Source organism: Hippocampus bargibanti, linkage group LG20, assembly GCF_051943395.1.
Source record: "Hippocampus bargibanti isolate YZ-2025 linkage group LG20, ASM5194339v1, whole genome shotgun sequence".
Taxonomy (NCBI): Eukaryota; Metazoa; Chordata; class Actinopteri; order Syngnathiformes; family Syngnathidae; genus Hippocampus; species Hippocampus bargibanti.
In genome coordinates, this window is record NC_142753.1 from 3,177,703 (window position 1) to 3,198,573 (window position 20,871).

The 20,871-nt window shown below is 41.3% G+C and overlaps 2 protein-coding genes across 2 annotated transcripts; one reads left to right on the forward strand and one right to left on the reverse strand.

Annotated features, from left to right (window-relative positions):
- The first annotated feature begins 17 nt into the window (after positions 1-17).
- Positions 18-3,281, forward strand: LOC148882710 (zinc transporter ZIP4-like). The gene is made up of 3 exons (XM_089023275.1): positions 18-319; positions 439-626; positions 1,752-3,281. Exons 1-3 carry the CDS (start codon positions 187-189, stop codon positions 1,878-1,880), a joined length of 450 nt encoding a protein of 149 aa, XP_088879401.1. The 5' UTR covers positions 18-186; the 3' UTR covers positions 1,881-3,281.
- A 748-nt stretch (positions 3,282-4,029) lies between these two features.
- Positions 4,030-20,745, reverse strand: recql4 (RecQ helicase-like 4). The gene is made up of 25 exons (XM_089023274.1): positions 20,279-20,745; positions 20,156-20,189; positions 19,974-20,083; positions 19,654-19,800; positions 18,793-19,581; positions 17,656-17,732; positions 17,480-17,579; positions 16,318-16,474; positions 15,000-15,260; positions 14,841-14,933; positions 12,399-12,535; positions 12,225-12,308; positions 11,961-12,152; positions 10,784-10,966; positions 9,945-10,146; positions 9,646-9,839; positions 9,002-9,085; positions 8,778-8,915; positions 8,447-8,705; positions 7,082-7,211; positions 6,836-7,002; positions 5,258-5,435; positions 4,983-5,139; positions 4,805-4,913; positions 4,030-4,172 (listed from the first exon to the last, which is right to left on the reverse strand). Exons 1-25 carry the CDS (start codon positions 20,360-20,362, stop codon positions 4,051-4,053), a joined length of 4,188 nt encoding a protein of 1,395 aa, XP_088879400.1. The 5' UTR covers positions 20,363-20,745; the 3' UTR covers positions 4,030-4,050.
- Positions 20,746-20,871: the final 126 nt, after the last annotated feature.

Consider the following 20,871-nt stretch of genomic DNA (forward strand, 5'->3'; position numbering starts at 1 on the left):
AGTAAGGAAACAAAAAAGTGGTGTCGGTTGTCTGTCGGTGTTTGTATTTACCTTTGTTCGTAACTCGAATGTTCATAAGTAGGGGACTGTCAGCATGGAACCTTTTGCGCACCTCTAATGATATTGATCAATTGCTAACTAACATATGGACGCTATCCTTGCACAGAACACCGGTTGCTGCCTTACATGATCACGATAGGGGACGGCATCCACAACTTCGCCGACGGCCTGGCGATGGGCGCTGCCTTCTCGCTGTCGTGGAAATCCGGACTGGCCACGTCGCTGGCTGTCCTCTGCCACGAGCTGCCTCACGAGCTAGGTGACACATACGCACTTCCAAATAAAACATGACGGCTATTGGGAAAATAGCAGAAATGAAAGCCATTTCGACAAAAATAACTTCCTGATTGTTCATTTGAACGCTTTTGTGCATCAAAGGGGATTTCGCCATTTTGCTCAACTGCGGCATGTCAGTGCGCCGGGCGCTCCTTTTTAACGTCGGCAGCGCCATGACGTCTTTCGTGGGCCTCTACATCGCCCTGAGCGTGGCGACCGACCTGGCCACCACGCAGTGGATTGCCACCATCACCGCGGGCCTTTTTCTCTATGTGGGCCTGGCTGATATGGTGAGTGTTACCACTTTTTAAGTATTGTGCTGTGGAATTCCTTTCAGTGGAGATAGTAAATACAGTACACATTGGAATCAGGAATCAGGAAGGGATTTTAAAAAATCATCTACAGTGATACCTTGGTTTATGAACCCCTTGGCTTACGAACTTTTCGGTTTACGAACGTTAAATGTATGACAATTTTACCTTGGCATACGAACTATTTTTCGGGATACACACGAAGCTGCCACAATGAGTGATGTGTCGTTTGCGAACGAGCCCGTTGTCCTAGCAAGAAAATGGCAGCCGGCTTGTTTTGATCCTCTATTCCTCGCCCCCAGTCGTCGGTTAATGCCACGTGATTGGTCAAGAAAGCAGCAGTGAGGGGATGTAGTTTAAACATTAAAGAGACAGGCATACGAAAGAGAGAGAATGACAAAATGGATAGAAAACAGTGACATTTGGACCCGTTTCAACTTTGATAGTTGAAACGGGTCCAAGGCAGAGTGTAGACTGCAAGGTTAAAAAATCCCATCAAACAGGCTCCAGAAATAACCCACACAAGCCATCTGTACACTCTGTACGCTATCAACCCAGCTAAACAGAACACAATTGATGAGAAATTAGGTAAAATTATCGCAGAGAAAGCACCTACGAGGGATAATTCCTCAAGATAGTGAAAGAAGAAAGCTACGTTCTTCATCAAGTGTTTAATGCTGATGACACTCCATTCCATCAAGCCATCAATGACCATCACAAAGGTCAATAAAACCACTTTATTATACAGTACAGTTTATTTCTTTAATTATAATACCATAGCACATTTATTGTACGTAAAATAAGGTATAGTTTGTGTCGTTTTAAGGCTTAGAAAATTAGTAGAAAATTGTGTTTAACGGGGACCTGGGAACGGATTATTCTAATTTTAATGGTTTCCTATGACAAATTAATTTTTGGGATACACACATTTCACCTTACACACTGTCTGGGAACCAATTAAGTTTGTAAGACAAAGTATCACTGTATCTCTCTCTACCTACCTACCTATCTCTCTCTCTCTTTCTCTCTCTATCGCTCTCTACCCATCCATCCAACCAACCAATTTTAATAAAATGCAATATTTGATGTTGTCCCCCACTCCAGTTACCCACCATGATGCACATGAAATCCAAGAGGCCGTGGCTGATCTTCGCACTGCAGAACGTCGGCCTGCTTTGCGGTTGGGCCACCCTGCTGCTTTTGTCCCTCTACGAGGAGAACATCAGCTTCTAGCATCTTCCACCCGCTCAGGTTTTAACACGTGAGGGATGCATCATTTTCTAGGATGTGAAATGTGTGGAGGAGAATAACATAATATAGACTACGTATATGCAAAATGAAACGATTTTATACAATTAAATATAATCCAAGGAAATGGGGCGTCGTGACGACTGCTGTCGGATTCTTTAGAATATAAAAAACACGTGACCCAAGATGTTGCACTTCAAAAATTTGCGAGTCTTGTACGATCGCCCGATTTTATGAACAAATAAAGTCGGCGAAAAGGGACTTTGAACGCGCAACTACGCGCTGACTTTTTACCATGTAAGTGACTTCACAGGCACATAACAGCAACTTAAACTCACCTTCATTTGATTGTAAAATACACGGGGGTTATTCTTCATGCATAAGATTTATATAACTGCAGTTTGTGTGTGTACATGTGTGTACTTAGGTTATTTAGTGTCACAAGAGTGACAAAAAAGTTGTTTTATTTAAACTCATCACCAAATTTCCCTGATGGTAAATGTAAAGGTAAAATGTGAATGACAGTTTACGTATATATTTTGCATATTTAACTCATTCACTGCCAGACATGCAAAAAAAGGTGTCCACTCCAGTGCCATGGTTTTTGTCATTCACTCGAATTCCAGGAAACCCACGGACTATTGAGTTTTATAATAATGAAAATAATAATATGATGATTATTATTATTAATAATAATAATAATAACAATAATAATAATAATAATAATAATAAGTTTAATTTATAAGCTCCTTTCAAAACTCTCAAGGTCACTTTACAGTCACAGGATTAAGCTTTTCTGTGGGTGAGCAGCGGCAGCCACACGCGCCAGCATTCACTCAACCCGGAATAACTCAAGAAGATACAAAACTAGCTAGCTAGCTAATAGAATGCTACATAGTTATAAGAGATAGCCAGCTAGCGAGCTAATAGAATGCAATATAGTTAATAGATAGCCAGCCAACTAGATAGCTAATATGCTTCCTGACCCAAATAGTTAGCGAGCTATCGATATTGCCAATAGCCAGCTAGCTAGATAATAAATAAAACATAGGACTACATAAACATTCAATGCAGCGTTAGAAACCTTAGACACTCTTCTTTCATCAGAAAAAAAAGAATTAATTCCTAAATTATATAGTTCTGGAGTTATATGAGCTTGAAATGGGGACGGCTGTAGAAAATACAATGAAATACTGGTAAATATTGGTTGTGGGAAAAGAAAAAAACATTGCCAGAGGCCATGGCCAGCGCTTTATCGGCAGCCAAGCATGAAAAAAACAGAACTCTAAAAAAAAATCTGAAACGTCATATTGTAAATCCCAAATAAATTCACGAATGGCAGTGAATGCGTTAAGCAGTTTGAATAATAAATTTGCTTGCACAAGACTGTTTTTGGCACTTTATTTCCATGCAAAAACTTTCTTTTTGCCACACAGGATTTTCGTTTATTGTTTTGTACGTTATAGAACATTAAGAAGTTTGTAAATTTTCACATCTAATCTGCATTTTTTATGTGTATGTACCTTTTAAATTGCTTGATTTCATAATTCACATTTGTTTTTTTGCTCATTTTAGGTGATTCAACATTTTAATCAAACAAAGGTTTCTAAAAATAGACTGCGTCCTCAAACTTGCTGGCAAAGACTTCTTTTTTAAATCAGCCTCATTTAATCTGCGGAGTTTATGTGAACATCTTTGTTAGGGCCAGAGTCCAGTGACAAGTCATCACACATATAACATATACTGTACTGGTGTCCCTGTTGCACTCACTTTAATGACAACTCACAAGGCGGGCAGCGCGGAAGGTCCCTGACTGATGTTAATGATGGTGTCCTGATTTAGAAAATTGTTTGTTTCGCCATTTGGATATGATCAGAACCCCCGAAATGCAATATTAGCGGTGTGTGTGCAGGCATGTAATGAGGTCAGCCTGACCTCATTGGGTAGGTAAGCAAGATAGGTTGGATAAACATTAACAATGAGGAAACGGAGGGCATTCCCCAGTTTGAATTTATGACATGTCAATGTTTGCCTTCTGAGTCAAAAGCGATCCATTAGTTTGGATATTTTACAAATAAAATTCAGCGACTTTGAAAAAATAATTTTATTTATATACAAAGATACACAATGAAATTTGTTTCAAAAAAAGTATGTTTTACTTGAATTGAATGATCTCTTGAGTGGCCAGCTTGATAAGCTGGTTGAAGTCAAAATGGATGTACTTCCGCCAGTAGCGTCGATCTCTGCCGTAAATTTGGGCCGGGTAACACGGACTACCTAAAAAACAAACAAACAAACAATGTATACATCTATCTATCTATCTATCTATCTATCTATCTATCTATCTATCTATCTATCTATCTATCTATCTATCTATCTATCTATCTATCTATCTATCTATCTATCTATCTATCTAGATACATAGATAGATAGATAGATAGATAGATAGATAGATAGATAGATAGATAGATAGATAGATAGATAGATAGATAGATAGATAGATAGATAGATAGATAGATAGATAGATAGATAGAATTTGCTGCTGTGAAATGTAAATTTCTCCACTGCGAGACTAATAAAGGCAAATCCAATCCAATAGATAGATAGATAGATAGATAGATAGATAGATAGATAGATAGATAGATAGATAGATAGATAGATAGATAGATAGATAGAATTTGCTGCTGTGAAATGTAAATTTCTCCACTGCGAGACTAATAAAGGCAAATCCAATCAGATAGATAGATAGCTAGATAGAAAACCACCCAAAAGTTTAATAAGCAGTGAATTTTCACTTACTGTATGGCGCCATCTCGTGGTTAGAACACGGTCGGGCTTTTCTAGCCTTTATTTGCTCCGATTATAATTTTCTTATGCTATAATAAAATATATAGAAAGTTATGTCTCACCGATGCCATGGAGGATTCGAGCAACAGCTCTTCCTGAGAACTTCTCATCACTTCTGTTAGACAGGAAACTCCTGATGTCTGCTCGGATCTGATTCTCCCAGTCCAAAAGCTATCAAAAAATAAGAATCAGAATAATCCAGACGATAGTTTAGAACATCACCAGAGTTGTTTTCGTCACCTTATACTGCTGCAGGCTGTCCTCTGGTTCCAGCGGTTCCAGAGTCAGGTCTCTTTCCCGCCGTTTGTCAAAGTAGTCTAACAGAAGGTCCTTCAGTCTGAGACTTGGACCCTCGTCTGAGTTGTCCAAACAGGACTGCACACTCTTGAAGGACACACTGGTGAAATAAAAACAATTATACTTAACACATGTAATCTACAAGTATTTTACGCTATGTCGTCAGAGCAACTTTTAGTAGTTCAAGCCCGATGAGAGACACGTTTGTGGATGTGTACCTTTTGAAGGCCTTGAAGCAGGTACTCAACTGGTAGAGCTGCGACCTCTCTCGGTCCTGTACGCGTTTATGCAGGAACCGGCACACCTTGTCCAGTTCGTCATCGCAAAGGTCACCGTAGGAGCGGAAGTAAAAGGACAGGGAAGAGAATTCCACGAGGACGCCACTCCGCCCGCCAGCTGCACACCAAGAGCGAGTTCAAGTACAACGCAGAAGTACAAATTCACACATGATTAAAGGACAACCGACACTATTTTTTTGTTTCCTGACATCAGAAAAACGTTTTATAGCATCTAAAATACTCAAAACTGCTGGCTGATATTTTTAGTCAAATGCAAAACACCAATAAAAATGACTTAAAGTGTCCTAAAACTGCCATGAAATGAGCTTGGAACTGGTGAGATTCAGAAAGTTCCGCCCCCTTGTTCGTGACCTCACGCCAGGATACTCCTTCACAAACTGCCCTGCTCCAGAATCAAAACAATGGCTTCAGAGAGTTCAGATTCGGAGAAGATGCTCTCTTGTTACTCATCCAGTTATGAATATGATTCAAATAGTTCTGAAGAGGAAAGCATAAATTGTTGCAATCGATTAAAGAAGTCCTTCCATATCAATTCGAACCGTCTGGACTCCAATGTAGCGCCCAGAAAATGCACAAGATGGCGCACAAGCTCGATTGGAAATGGGCTGATTTGTTTGCTGGGAATTTGTGTCAAATAATAATAATAATAATAATAATAATAATAATAATACATTCCATTTCTAAGCGCCTTTAAAAACTCTCAAGGTCACAGGATACTGTTTTTTTCTGTGGGTGAGTAGCGGCAGCCACACGCGCCAGCGTTCACTCAACCCGGAAGTCACTCAAATAGAAAGCAAGCTAGCCAGCAAGCGAAAAGATAGCTAATAGCTAGCGAAAATATAGCTAATGTCTAGTGAATAGATAGCTAATGGCAAGCGAAAAGATAGCTAATAGCTTGCAAATAGATAGCTAATAGCCAGCTAATAGATAGCTAATAGATAGCTAATACCTAGCGAATAGATAGCTAATACCTCGCGAATTGATAGCAAATACCTAGCGAATAGATAGATAATACCTCGCGAAAAGATAGCTAATAGCTAGTGAATAGATTTGAGTTACTTCGGGGCTGAGTGAACGCTGACGCATGCGGCCGCCGCCGCTTAACCGCAGAAAAACTTCACCCCGCGACGTTACCTCAATTGGCTACGACACACAACGATTCACCATCGCGTTGTTTCTGTCGTTTTCATTCTAATTTCGCGATCAACACAGTGTTTTCAGATGAAAAAAAGTACCCGAAATGCGTCGTGTGTCGCTTTCTCGGTCAGGGGCGTTCCCTCCATGACGTCACTTAGGGCATCGTCATCAATTCGAAAACAAGACTTCATGAATATTCAGCCCGAGTCTGAAAACGTAAAATATAGCTATATGCGGTGGAATCTTTGTCAAATGTGCTCAGTAGAAGTCATTTGAAGTGATTTTACAAATTATGGACGCAACTTGTCTGGGGTGTCGGTTGTCCTTTAAAATTGTAATCCAACTTGAGCATCAAAGCACCTTTCCCCGTGCTCCATTGCAGCTGCCGGAGTCCCCTTTTGACCAACGGGAGCTGCCACCCCATCATGTCAGCGACCTCCACCACGTCAAACTCCAATTGGCTGCACGACTCCAAACTATCGCCCGCCATGCGCCTGCGGGCCAGCACGACGGCGACGGGCGGGCAACTGCAAAAAAAAAAAAAAAAAAAAAAAAAAAAAAGATGTGATTGGACGTTGGAGGGTAAGTTGAGTGACGTGTTTTTACATTTTGGTGATATTCCGCAGCTGTTTGGGTCCATCATAGCAGCTGACTTTGCACACAGAAAGCGTGGGGTGGAGAAGCTCCACGAAGCGTTGTGGATGGAGCTCCAGATAACAGAGAAGTGTCTCAATACCTATGAAAAAAATAAACGCACACATAAAATATGGATGTCGAGAGCATGTATGAGATATAAATGTACGGCCTCAAATGGCTGCTGACGGAATCATGACGGGTAGTGATAACTGATGACATCTTGAGGCAGTAATTGTAAAAATAAAAACAAAAAATCAATCTACTACAGTGATACCTTGGCTTACGAATTTAATTGGTTCCCAGACAGTGTGTAAGGCGAAAAGTGTGTATCCTAAAAATTATTTTCCCTTAGGAAACCATTAAAATGAGAATAATCCGTTCCCAGGTCCCCATAAAATTTTCTACTTTCTAATTTTCCAAGTCTTAAAACTACACCAAATATACCTTATTTTATGTATAATAAATGTGCTATGGTATTATAATTAAAGAAATAAACTGTACTATATAATAAAGTCGTTTTATTTACATCTGTGATGGTTGTTGATGGCTTGATGGAATGGAGTGGTCGGTTTCATCAGCATGAAAAACTTGATGAGGAACGTAGCCTTCTTTCACCATCTTGAGGAATGATCCCTTGGAGGTGCTTTCTCTGCGATAATTTCACCTAGTTCCTCATTAATTGTGTTCTGTTTAGCTGGGTTGAAAGCTTTTTGCATCATATTACGGATGGCTTGTGCAGGTTGTTTGTGGAGCCAGATTGATGGGATATTTTAACCATGCAGTCGACACTCTGCCTTTGAACTATCAAAGTTGAAACTCTCTCACTGTCGTCTGCCTGTCTCTTTCATGTTTAAACCACATCCCCTCACTGCTGCGTTCTTGACCAATCCCGTGGTTTTAACTGAAAACTGGGGGCGGGGAATAGAGAACAAAACAGCTGCAGATGTAACAAATCGCTTAACATAATAGTCAACACAAAGCAAAATGATAAACACAACAGGAACTTGAAAACATGGACAATTTTGCAATCTTAACGACTTTCCCCATGACTGTTGGTGTTTTTTGTGTTATGTCGGATTATTTGTTATTGTGTGTTTTCTGTTGTTGTTCTGACTTCAAGATGGCGCCGCGAGAGTAGCTGCCTTTACAGCAGCTCCTGTGTTTTGTTTTTCTACTTCTTCCTTTCCTTTACTCTCATCACGTTGCTGCCGTGAAATGTAAATTTCTCCACTGCGAGACTAATAAAGGCTAATCCAATCCAATCAAAGACATATCTCCAGCCCAACTAGTCTGCAGCCGAAACGTGCAGTCGAATGAACGTGTGCTACTAACTACCTTCTTCTGTGATGTCCAGGGTCTCGACCGTTTCCTGGATGGGCATGGCCCTCTCATGAGTGTGACAAACTCTTTCCGCGGGCCACTCGGACGACCTTTCAACTTCCTGGTCACCCACAGCCTCCGTGGTGACTTTTTCAGCCTCCGTATCGGCCATTTTATGACCAATGTCTACACACTGTACCATCTCCTGCCAGGCGGGGGTGTTGCGACCGGTTTCCTGATTGGACATCTCCATCATCTCGGCATCGCTGACCTCCTTTTGATAAGAAGACGTACCATCATCATCATCTTCATCAGGTGGGACGTGCATGCTCGCGGACATCTTTACCTGGATGAGTTGCTGCTGTTTCCGCTGAATCTGTCTGCATTTACATGGCGGGAACACTTTCTGGATCAGCCGCTTCACCGTGTAGTAGTCCACCGTGTCGGAATAGATGTGACGCCGTAACTCATGCAGGTCCATACCCTGTAGCATAAAGATTGATTATCCGACAAAATTAAGCGAAAAGTGGGTTATTTCTTGAATATTGTGAAGGTTTGAATTCCACTTACTTCAGGATCAAGAAAGAGGTGACAGTGCGCCGGTTGGCCATCTCTCCCTGCTCTTCCGATTTCTTGGACGTAGCTCTCAAAGCTCTGAAGAAATAATGTGACAGTCATGTGAAGAAGTCCAAAATGGCGCTCGAGTAGGCAGCCGTTAGGTAAAACGAGCCTTGCTTTTTTTCATTTTTGGCATTTTTTTGGCCATTTCATTCATCGCCAGCACTGTTTTTGATTGTCGCGGCTTGTAACTGAAGCGGATGTACGTGAGACAATTTCTTTTCGTCAATCGCTTATAAATCAAATTTATTTTATGAACACTGGCGTGTGTGACTGCTGCTGCTCACCCACAGAAAAAAAATAATAATAATAAGCTTATAAATCAAATTTATTATAATAATAATAATAATTATCATTATTATTATTATTACATTTCTCCACTGTGTGACAAATATCTTCTGAGGCTAAAGTGACCTTGGGAGTTTTGAAAGGCGCTTATAAATTAAATTCATGATTATTATTATTATTATTATTACTATTATAGTGTCCTTGAGAGTTTTGAAAGGCGCTTATAAATGAAATGTATTATTATTCGTCTAATCTCAGGACAGTCAAAGTATCTGCGTCAAGTACTAATTGAGAATCCGACTGCGCACCTTTGGCATGTTATAATGAATAATTCCTCGCACGTCCGACTTGTCCAGTCCCATTCCAAACGCCACAGTGGCCACCACTATCCGCAGCTCGCCACACATAAAGTTGTTCTGAACCCGGCGGCGTTCCGATCCCAAGAGACCGGCGTGGTACGACTCAGCCTGCCACTTGAGGGGTTTACGAATCTTCTTCCTTGCTGGAAAATGGATCAACCAAGGCACAGATGGATTTTTTTTTTGTTTTTAGGGGCTGGGCTAAAACAGTCCAGGGATGATGGACCCAAAACCAACTAGCAGCTCACCAAGTTCTTTCTTCTTTTTCCCTGTGGGGTTGAATTGTGCTTCTTGGCTATTGCTGATCTCTTTGTTTTGTTTCAGAAGCGTCCCCTGCAGGCAGGTCCTCAGAAGCGCAGCCACGCGAGCGGTCTCCTCCCTCCTGGTGCAGTAGACGATGACCGAATCCAGGCAGCCGAAGCGATCGCCTTTCAACAAGGACACCAAAGCCTTTTGGGGGAAAAAAATGTCGTAACATGACACTCTTGAATATTTATGCTTTCCCCTTCAGAACTATTTGAATCATATTCATAACTGGATGAGTAACAAGAAAGCATATTCTCCGAATCTGAAGCCATTGTTTTGATTCTAGAGCAAGGCAAAGACGTCCTGGCGTGACCTTCTGAAACTCGGCATCTCCGAGGTCATTTTGAAGTAGTTTTGAGACACTTTAACTCATTTTTATTTGTGTTTTGCATTTGACTAAAAAAATTAGCCGGCGTGTTTTGGGTATTTGAGATGCTATAAAACGTTTTTCTGATGTCAGTTGGGAAACAAGAAAATGGTGTCGGTTGTTCTTTAAATGTCTAGCTCGCTACGTAGCTGGCTATCTATTTGCTATCTATTAGTTATCTGGCTGGCTCGCTAAATAACTGGCTATCTATTAGTTATACGGCTGACTAGCTGTCTATCTATTAGCTATCTATTGGATATATATTAGCTAGCTAGCATTCAATCTATTTGAGTTACTTCCGGGTTGAGTGAACGCTGGAGCGTGAGGCTGCCGCTGCTCACCCACAGAAAAACTTGTCCTGTGACTGTGAAGTGACCTTGAGAGTTTTGAAAGGCGCTTGGAAATGAGATGTACCTGATCCTTCTCACGGTCCATAGACACAGAAAGGTGAAGGTTGGCGGGAACGGCGGCGGATCGGACCGCAATTCCATCCTGGTCGGTGATGTCCAAATGTTGGGCGATGTCCAGGGCCGTGGACAACGTGGCTGTGGCTGTCAACCCGAGAAAGCATCGCACGCCCAAGCGTTCCCTCAACACCTACAACAAAAAAAGCTAAGAGCGTGTCAACAGTTGTACAGTTGCTCCCCTACTTATGAACATTCGAGTTACGAACGACGGTACATATGAACGACGAATTCTTGTAGTAACATATGTAGTATTCTCTCCAGTTGTACATGGACATACCGTTATAGAGCATTTATTTTATGAAATTGTTATTTTTTAGTTAAACCAATAGGGTACTTATACAAGCCTTAAAGGACAACCGACGTCTCCGGACAAGTTGTGTCCATAATTTGTAAAATGGCTTCAAATGACTTCTACTGAGTGTATTTTAATAAGAACGCATATAGCTATATTTTACGTTTTAAGACTCGCGATGAATATTCAGGAAGTCTTGTTTTTGAGTTGGTGACGAGTCCGTACGTGACATCACAAAAGGAACGCCTTGTAGCGGTATTTTGCTGTATTTGTTTGGTCTGGGGACCTCGTGTTGCACCCAAAAGCCGCCAGAAGAGGGCGTCCAAGCTCCACGTCACAAACTGGGGGCGGGACTTTATGAAAATGCCCAATTCGCAGCTCAATTTTTTGCAGATTTTGGACACTTTAAGTCATTTTTATTGCTGTTTTGCATTTAAATAAAAATATCATACTGCGTATTTTGGGTATTTTAGATGCTATAAAACATTTTTCTGATGTCAGTTAAGTTTGTTTCCGTTCCCTCCGTGACGTTACTTAGGGTATTGTCATCAACTCAAAAACAAGACTTCATGAATATTCAGCGCAAGTCTTAAAACGTAAAATATAGCTATATGCGCTGGAATCTGTCAAATGCGTTCAGTAGAAGTCATTTGAAGTGATTTTACAAATTAGGGACGCAACTTGTCTGGAGGTGTCGGCTGTCCTTTAAACATAAGTATATTCAACTTACAAACAAATTCACCTTACAAACGACCGTTCGGAGGAACGTAACTCGTTCATAAATTGGTGGAGCGTCTGTACATGAGTGACAAACAAAACATTTTTCCTTCACCTTACAAAGCCGGAGGTAGCACGGACGGAAATTGTGCGACCATTCCGAAACGCAGTGGGCCTCATCGATGCACGCAAAGGCCACAGGGGGAAGCTCCTGGGGCGAAGGGAGGCACCCCAACCTGGAGCCGCCGCCACCGCCAACAAGCGCTTCAGGGGAGAGCAGCAGCACGCATACCAGACCTGCCTTGACCTGAGGGAACCATACCACGGAAATACTCCAGGATCCAAATCCATCACAGCTGTGAAAACGGCGACTCGTTACCTTTTGTATGGCGGCTTCACGCTGTTTCATGGTCATGTTGGAGTGGATGCAAGCTGCTTTCAAATTGGCTGGCAGGCCAGACAGCTACAGAAACACACATTCACAGCAGGTTTTCAGTCTGGGGTTTGAATCGGCGGCCCAAAAGTGAAAATGGTGCTGCGGTGGGTGCAGGACCTGGTCATCCATGAGCGAGACGAGTGGGGAAATGACCAAAGTGATGCTAGCGGACCGCTTGGCAAACAAATAAGCCGGTAGCTGATAGCAGAGTGACTTCCCCATTCCCGTTGACAACACCACCAGGGTGGAGAGACCTGCACATAATTCGGTAACTTATAATGAACCAAATATTTTCGACCTCCAATCCCCTTTAAAGGACAAGCGACGTCTCCGGACAAGTTTTGTCCATAATTTGTAAAATGGCTTCAAATGACTTATACTGAGCGTATTTTACAAAGATTCCACCGCATATAAGCTATATTTTACGTTTTAAGACTTGCGCTGAATATTCAAGAAGTCTTGTTTTTGAGTTGGTGACAAATCCGTACGTGACGTCACTAAAGGACCTTCCCTGACCGTAAAAAAGATGCATTCTAACGGTCCTTCCATGACGTCATTGTATTTTGCTGTACTTGTTTGGTCTGGGGACCTCGTGTTGCACCCAAAAGCCGCCAGAAGGCCAGAAGAGGGCGTCCAAGCGCCATATAAGGAATTTATCAGTCTGTGGAAACGGAGGTGGCCACAGGAGGTCGCCATTTCGTGCCTCTTTTTTTGGGTGAGAGATTTCCCCCCAATATTGCCTCAAAATGGCACAAATAATCGATTGCAAAAAATGTATGCTTTCCTCTTCAGGACTATTTGAATCAGGACTTCAGGACTATTTGAATCATATTCATAACTGGATGTGTAACAATAAAGCATATTCTCCGAATCTGAAGCAATTGTTTTGATTCACTAGCAATGCTAGACGTCTTGGCGTGACGTCACGAACTGGGGGCGGGACTTTCTGAAAATGCCCAATTCGCAGCTCAATTTTTTGCAGATGTTGGACACTTTAAGTCATTTTTATTGGTGTTTTGCATTTGAATAAAAATCTCATACTGCGTGTTTTGGGTATTTTAGATGCTATAAAACGTTTTTCTGATGTCAGTTAAGAAACAAAGAAGTGACGCCGGTTGTCCTTTAAAGTGTCCCAAAACTGCCACCAAACGAGCTCGAAACTGGGCAGATTCAGAAAGTCCCGCCCGTTTGTTCGTGACATCACGCCAGGATACTCCTTCACAAACTGCCTTGCTCCATAATCAAAACAATGGCTTCAGAGAGTTCAGATTCGGAGAAGATGCTTTCTTGTTACTCATCCATTGATAAGTATGGTTCAAATAGTTCTGAAGAGGAAAGCATAAATGTTTGCAATCGATTAAAGAAGTCCTTCCGTATCAATTTGAGCCGTCTGGACTCCAATGTAGCGCCCAGGAAATGCACAAGATGGCGCACAAGCTCCGTTGGAAATGGGCTGATTTGTTCACTGGGAATTTGTGTAAACTTACACCTTCTTTATGAAAGTTACCGCAATTGCTGCGACACACAACGATTCACCATCACGTTATTTATGTAGTTTTCCTTCTAATTTCGCGATCAACATGGTGTTTTCAGACAAAACAAAGTACCCAAAATGCATTGTGTGTTGCTTTCCCGGTCAGGAGCGTTCCCTCCGTGACGTTACTTAAGGCATCGTCATCAACTCGAAAACAAGACTTCATGAATATTCAGCGCGGTTCTTAAAACATAAAATATAGCTGTATGCGGTGGAATCTTTGTAAAATGCGCTCAGTAGAAGTCATTTGAAGTGATTTTACAAATTATGGACGCAACTTGTCCGGGGTGTCGGTTGTCCTTTAATGCAAGTGGCAGTTTTGGGACACTAAGTTATTTTTATTGGTGTTTTGCATTTGACTAAAAATATCATACTGCGTGTTTTGGGTATTTTAGATGCTATAAAACATTTTTCTGATGTCAGTTAAAAAACAAAAAAAGTGACGTCGGTTGTCCTTTAACTCATTCACTGCCAGACGATGTGCAAAATGTGCCCACTCCAGTGCCAGGGTTTTTGTCATTTTCACTCAAATTGTAGAACCCACAGAAAATTTAGTTTTAGGACTACATGACCATTCAATTCAGCGTAAGAAACCTTAGACTGTCTTCTTTCATCAGTAAAAATAGTTAATTATAGCAACAGCTAGCCAGCTAACAGCCAGCCAGCTAGACAGCTAATAGCTAACCAGCTAGACAGCTAATAGCTAACCAGCTAGATAGCCAAAAGTATATTTTTCTTTAGCACATCCTCGTAAGTACTTCTTGAATCGTGTGATCCGTTGGTTAGCTAGCTAGCTTGCTTTCGATCTATTTGAGTTACTTCCGGGTTGAGTGAACGCTGGCGCGTGTGGCTGCCGCTGCTCACCCACAGAAAAACGTATCCTGTGACTGCAAAGTGACCTTGAGAGTTTTGAAAGATGCTTATAAATGAAATGTATTATTATTATTATTATTATTATATCTTTTTTCCGTATGTATCTTGCAGTATCTCCGGTGTAGTGGGAACTCGGTGCACGCTTTATGTACCTGAAAGGATCCTCATGATGGCTTCCTCCTGCCCCGCTCTGAACGAGTTGTAGCCAAGTTCTCGGAGAGCAACAAAGACGTCATCCGGTGTCTCTGAACCCGCATAAAGTTATGTTACGCTTTTGCAATTATCAATTAAGAAAAATTGTATTCCATTACCCTGGATTTTGCCATCGTCCGTGAGACCGTAAAGCGGCTCAACCGGAGCCGGAGGTGCCGGACGTTCATAATCGGGACGGATAACGTTGAGCAGTGCTTCATCGTTGCCGCTGTTCTCCGGTTCTTGCTCTTCTTTGGGACAGGCACCTTGTTCCTGGGATTGCAGTGTTCCAGTCGCCCTGGCAACCTCCTCCAAGGTGGGCAGCTCAAAGGGTTCTTCTTTTTCGACGGGCTGCTGGTCGAGGTGAGAAGGCGGTGGGGCTGCGAGGCAAAATGGGATCTTGGTCAAAACAAAACCAAAAGTCTCTGTTGTTATGATATAGTCGGCATATCTACAAGGAATAAAGGTCACACATTTATTAACTCATTCACTGCCATTCAAGGACATTTTCTGCCACCAGGCAGTCAGGAGACTCAACTCCCTCCCAGCCCTGCCCCTTCCCACTGTCAAACTCACCGAACTCTGAGTACACGCTACACTGTACTATCACCCTGACCTCTATTTGTTTCTGTTTTTTTCTGCAAGACCTCACTTCAACCTTTTTTGTTTTGTTTTTGCATTATTACACTACGTCATTTTACAAACGACACTACCTCACTTTACATACGTCACTATCTCACTTTACATACGACACTACCTCACTTTACATTCAGAAATTAGATGTATTGTCTGTTGTAATTGTCTGTCTTTTTTAGCCACATTATGCGGCTCGGATGGATGGATGGATGGATGGATGGATGGATGGATGGATAGATAGATAGATAGATAGATAGATAGATAGATAGATAGATAGATAGATAGATAGATAGATAGATAGATAGATAGATAGATAGATAGATAGATAGATAGATAGATAGATAGATAGATAGATAGATTGTTAATATGTATAATTAAAAATGATATATTATATATTTTTAGCATTTGTCATTCATTATACATCGTTTTTGGTAGTCAATTAATTTAAGCAACAAAAACAAAAAAAAAAAAAAAACTGAGAATTGGCTCTCTAAAAAGAGCCGTAATTCTCACTACTAAAACATGAGGAAGCACATAAAAACACACATATTGGTTTATAAAGCGCTAATAGATAGCTAAAGAAGAGAGTCTAATGTTTCTAACGCTGCATTGAACGTTTATGTCGTCCTAAAACTCAATATTCCGTGGATCCTAGAATTCAAGTGACAATGGACTGGACACATTTTTGCACATGTCTGGCAGTGAATGAGTTAATATGCGACCAACTAGCAGAGGGCTCAAATAATTGAGACCCAAGCAGTTTGCTGCCAAAATGGGAGTGAATTTGGCCATGCACGCTACCTGGTCCCTTGCAGTGAACAGCCCAGTGTCCCGTGCCGCTGCACTTGAAACAGGTGTCGCCTTGGCCGCCGCGATAGTTTCCGCGGCGACCTCGACCAAAAATCCTCCCACCACCACCAAAACGTTCACCTTTGAGCTGGAACTTCTGCATGGACAACTGAAGGCAAAAAATGGCATAGTTGACAGAAAATTAGTTGAAGGTCGGAACTCTGAGTTAAAGGTCGGAATTCTGAGTTTGAAGTCAGAATTCTGAGTTAAAGGTCGGAATTCTGACTTAAAGGTCGGAATTCTGAGTTAGAAGTCAGAATTCTGAGTTAAAAAGTCAGAATTCTGAGTTAAAGGTCAAAATTGTGAGTTAGAAGTCAGAATTCTGAGTTAAAAGTCAGAATTCTGAGTTAAAGGTCGAAATTCTAAGTAAAAAGTCGGAATTCTGACATAAAGGTCGGAATTCTGACATAAAGGTCGGAATTCTGAGTTAAAAGTCAGAATTCTGAGTAAAAAGTCGGAATTCTGAGTTAAAGGTCGAAATTCTGAGTTCGAAGTCAGAATTCTGAGTTTATAAATCAGAATTCTGAGTTAAAGGTCGAAATTCTAAGTAAAAAGTCGGAATTCTGACATAAAGGTCGGAATTCTGACATACAGGTCGGAATTCTGACATACAGGTCGGAATTCTGATTTAAATGTGTGTGCGTTACCTGCCGCTGCTCACCCGCAGAAAAACATTGTTGTTCTTATCCGGTGACTTTAAAGTGTCCTTGAGAGTTTTGAAAGGCTTCGTTGTACTAAATTCATCCTGTCTACTTGATAACTAATGTTAAGCAGATTCCTTACTTACAGACAGTGTATTGTCGGTGTTCAAATACCTGACATGTTTCGGCGACTACTTCCGCCTTCGTCAGAGCGCACTCTGACGAAGGCGGAGTAGTGCTTAACATTAGTTTTGAAAGGCGCTTATAAATTGAATTTATTATTATTATTATTATTAATAATAATAATAATTATAATATTATTATTATTATTATTATTATTATTATTAATAATAATAATAATAATAATAATAATAATAATAATAATAATAATAATAAGTTACCAACTCTTTGCTGTTTCCTCCAATTTGTGTCTTGAATGACAAATTTGACAAAGTATTTACAAATGCACGTACTTGTTTGCGCAGGGCCATTCCTCGGAGAGCATATCCTTTGACGTGAGATTTCTTCTTCAGATTGATTTTCACGAAATTACCCTCGGTAACTTTGGAGCCTCTGAAAAAAAGACAAAAGCAGCCCCCACCTCAAAATGTGGCTTTGTAGTCAAGTTGCGCATGTGATCAAATCTTACCTGACTCGGACTGGCTGTGCGTGATCTGATCTTCTGATATCTTCCTCGACTTCTCCAAGCAAGTTTTCTTGAGGAGCCTAAAGAGTTAATTATCATGGCTGTTAGTTCTTTAGAGTAAAACATATCCTACTGGTTATTTTAACTCATTCACTGCCAGACGATGTGCAACAATATGCCCACTCCAGTGCCAGGGTTTTTGTCATTATCACTCAAATTGCAGGAATCGCAGAATATTGAGTTTTAATAATAATAATAATAATAATAATAATAATAATAATAATAATAATAATACATTTCATTTATAAGTGCCTTTCAAAACTCTCAAGGTCACATTATAGTCACAGGATGAGTTTTTCTGTGGGTGAGCAGCGGCAGCCACACTAAAGTCTGACTGGTCGTATCGGCCCTATTTATATATCCCAAAAGTCTGACTGGTCGTATCGGCCCTATTTATATATCCCTAAAGGGATATATAAATAGGGCCGATACGACCAGTCAGACTTTAGTTCGCTGACGAAGCCTCTTGGATAGGAGGCGAAACGTCCGAAACCTTCAAATTTGTACAGATGACGGCTGAAGAAACCTTCTCATCAATAGATAACTAGCTAGATAGCTAGCCAATAGATAACTAGCTAGATAGCTAGCCAATAGATAACTATCTAACCAGCTAGCCAATAGATAACTAGCGAGCCAGCTAGCCAATATATAGCTAGCCAGCTAAAAGGCTAGCCAGCTAGATAGCGAGCCAGCTAGATAGCTATATGTAGAACTCTTTCAATCAACGGTGAGGAAGGAAAACTCCGATAATTCTTCCCAGTTTTAAGATGACACAAACATTCAATTCAAGAAACCAATTCAAGTTAATTCTAAGTTATATGGGACTGGAGTTATCTGAGCTTGAAATGGGGGCGGCAGTACAAAATACAATACATATATATATAGATTTATATAGCGCTGAAGCTGTAACAAAGCGCTAACATGGACAAAAGACAAATGCTTCCCCCTCGTGGAAGGGAAAAAACATTGCCAGAGGTCTGACCAGGGCTTTATCGGCACCCCCGAAAGAAAAACCAACATGCGAACCAATTCGGGAATGGCGGTGAATAAGTTCATAGGATTTCTTTAATCATTGACTACCTTCTTTGGTGCCTTTGTCGTTTGGTCTTCCTCCCCCTGGGTGTCCTCTTTTCCCTTCTTCCTGCATCTCTTCTTCCCATCTCCTCTGTGGGCTTTCTCCTCGCATTCGCCTCCTTTCTCACTCTTCTTTCTCCTCTTACAGGCTCCTTGTTCCTCTGTCGCCGCTACTTCTCGCTGCCTCTTCACGCTCTTCTTTGGTGGGCTTCTGCTGGCTTCTATCAGTGGTGCTAAGTCTTGAGTGTTTTGTTTCTTTTGCGGATTTACAGAACTGTCGGTTATGGCATCTTTCACCTCTGCTGGATTTTCCTCATCTTTCCCATTTGGCTGACATCGCTCCTGGTTTCCTGCCGCGGGCTTCTCTTCAGCTCCCAGTTCACCAAAAACCTGACACCTTTCCAGCCACTTCTTGTCCACATTGCTCAGCCTGTTGGCGGGAGAAGGCTTTCCCGGAGTGGCGGCCATTCGCAGTCCCCCTAAATCTGCATATCCAAGTCCTCGATGTAAAGTCCCTGAATCTTTTTCTATACCTCCACTGGACATAGACGACACTTGAGTCCTCCCAGGACTCTCAGAACCTTTGGGTGGTCCTGAAATGGGCCGAAACGGCTCAAGAGGTTCTTCATGGTGCACTGGGTAGACCTTATTGGAAACCATGACTCCGTGGCTGAGCTTCTTCTGTCTAGATTCTACATCAGGGGACTTGGTGACATCTTTCTGTACATTTTGAGCATCTTTTTTTAAGGAGTTCACAGGCACACGTCCAGGTTTTTTCAACGAGACAGGTTTCTCCTGCAAGAACAACAAGTAGGCTAGGTCAACAAAAGAATCAACAACACAACCATGGCTTTCTACTTGAGATACCTTGTGTGTCAGCGATGTCAGGTTGTGCTTGAGCTTGAAACCGTAATATTGCGCAGAGGCCTTCAAAGCATCTTTGTCCAAAACAGAAAGCTGTCTCGGCGAAGATGCTGGTAAAGCGCTGCGATTCAAATGGGAACCCCAGCAGTCCTGAAAAAACACAATATGGGTGAGTCATTGCATATTATGACATAATACACTAGCTTTACAATTGACAATTATTTTGTTTTGGTACAAGTGGGTATAGTATCGTGGTATCGTGAGTTTTCAACTTGATTTTATCATGAAATTAAATGTATGGGTGATTATTATGACGGTATTACCTTCTGAACTGCAGATTCACACTGTCCACTGTTATGTCTGGTTGCAACGTTATCTGTCCTGATGCTTTTCTCTTTGGCCAGTTTCAAACTATAGTACTCTTTGTATAAACCTGGGAATGGGAAATATATGAAATTGAATCATTTCCCAAGTAAACAAAAACAAATATGATGCATTCACGTACCTCTAGTCTCCTCGGAAGCTTGATCAACATCGCTCTGCATATTTTGAGTGAATATAGTCAGAACTGGTTTTGCTGTTGCAGTAAAATAGATCACAAATGTCAGATCACAAAAAAACAATTTACCTTGTCGGGCTTCCTCTTGTGCTCCTTGACAAAGCTCTGTTCCCATATTTTGAGCAACACTTTCACCTCATCGTAGCGACCCATAATCGAACGAAATACTTCAATCCAATCTACTCGATGTACTTTGGGACATATTCAGCGAAGTTTAACAACGTCCACTATGTGTTTTTAAAGGGCGATTGTGAAATAAAATGCGTGGTATTTGAAGACGCCAGTGAGCTTCCAGGCAACAACACTTCATTCAGATGTTCCCGCGCCGGAAAATGGCAACTCCTGTTGCCGGATATAGATAGCTATCCCCCTTTCTGAAAATATAACGTCTGATTTAAAAACGACATTCTTACTAATCATGTTTTCCTTCATTGGTTCTTATCCTCTTCCAAGTGAAAGAGTGACTATCTTTTAAATAAGTAGGTATGGCTGAGTTGGAGCCCAGTTATCCGTTTCCAGATTATTTCCGCGTTCACATCAACATCAATTGTACAGCGCTTCGCAATGTTTTAGGGTGTCTAATTTTTATTCGCACATCGTCTAAACAAATAAACAAATTCCACATTAATGCAACAAATATATGACTCTGATGACGCTAATCT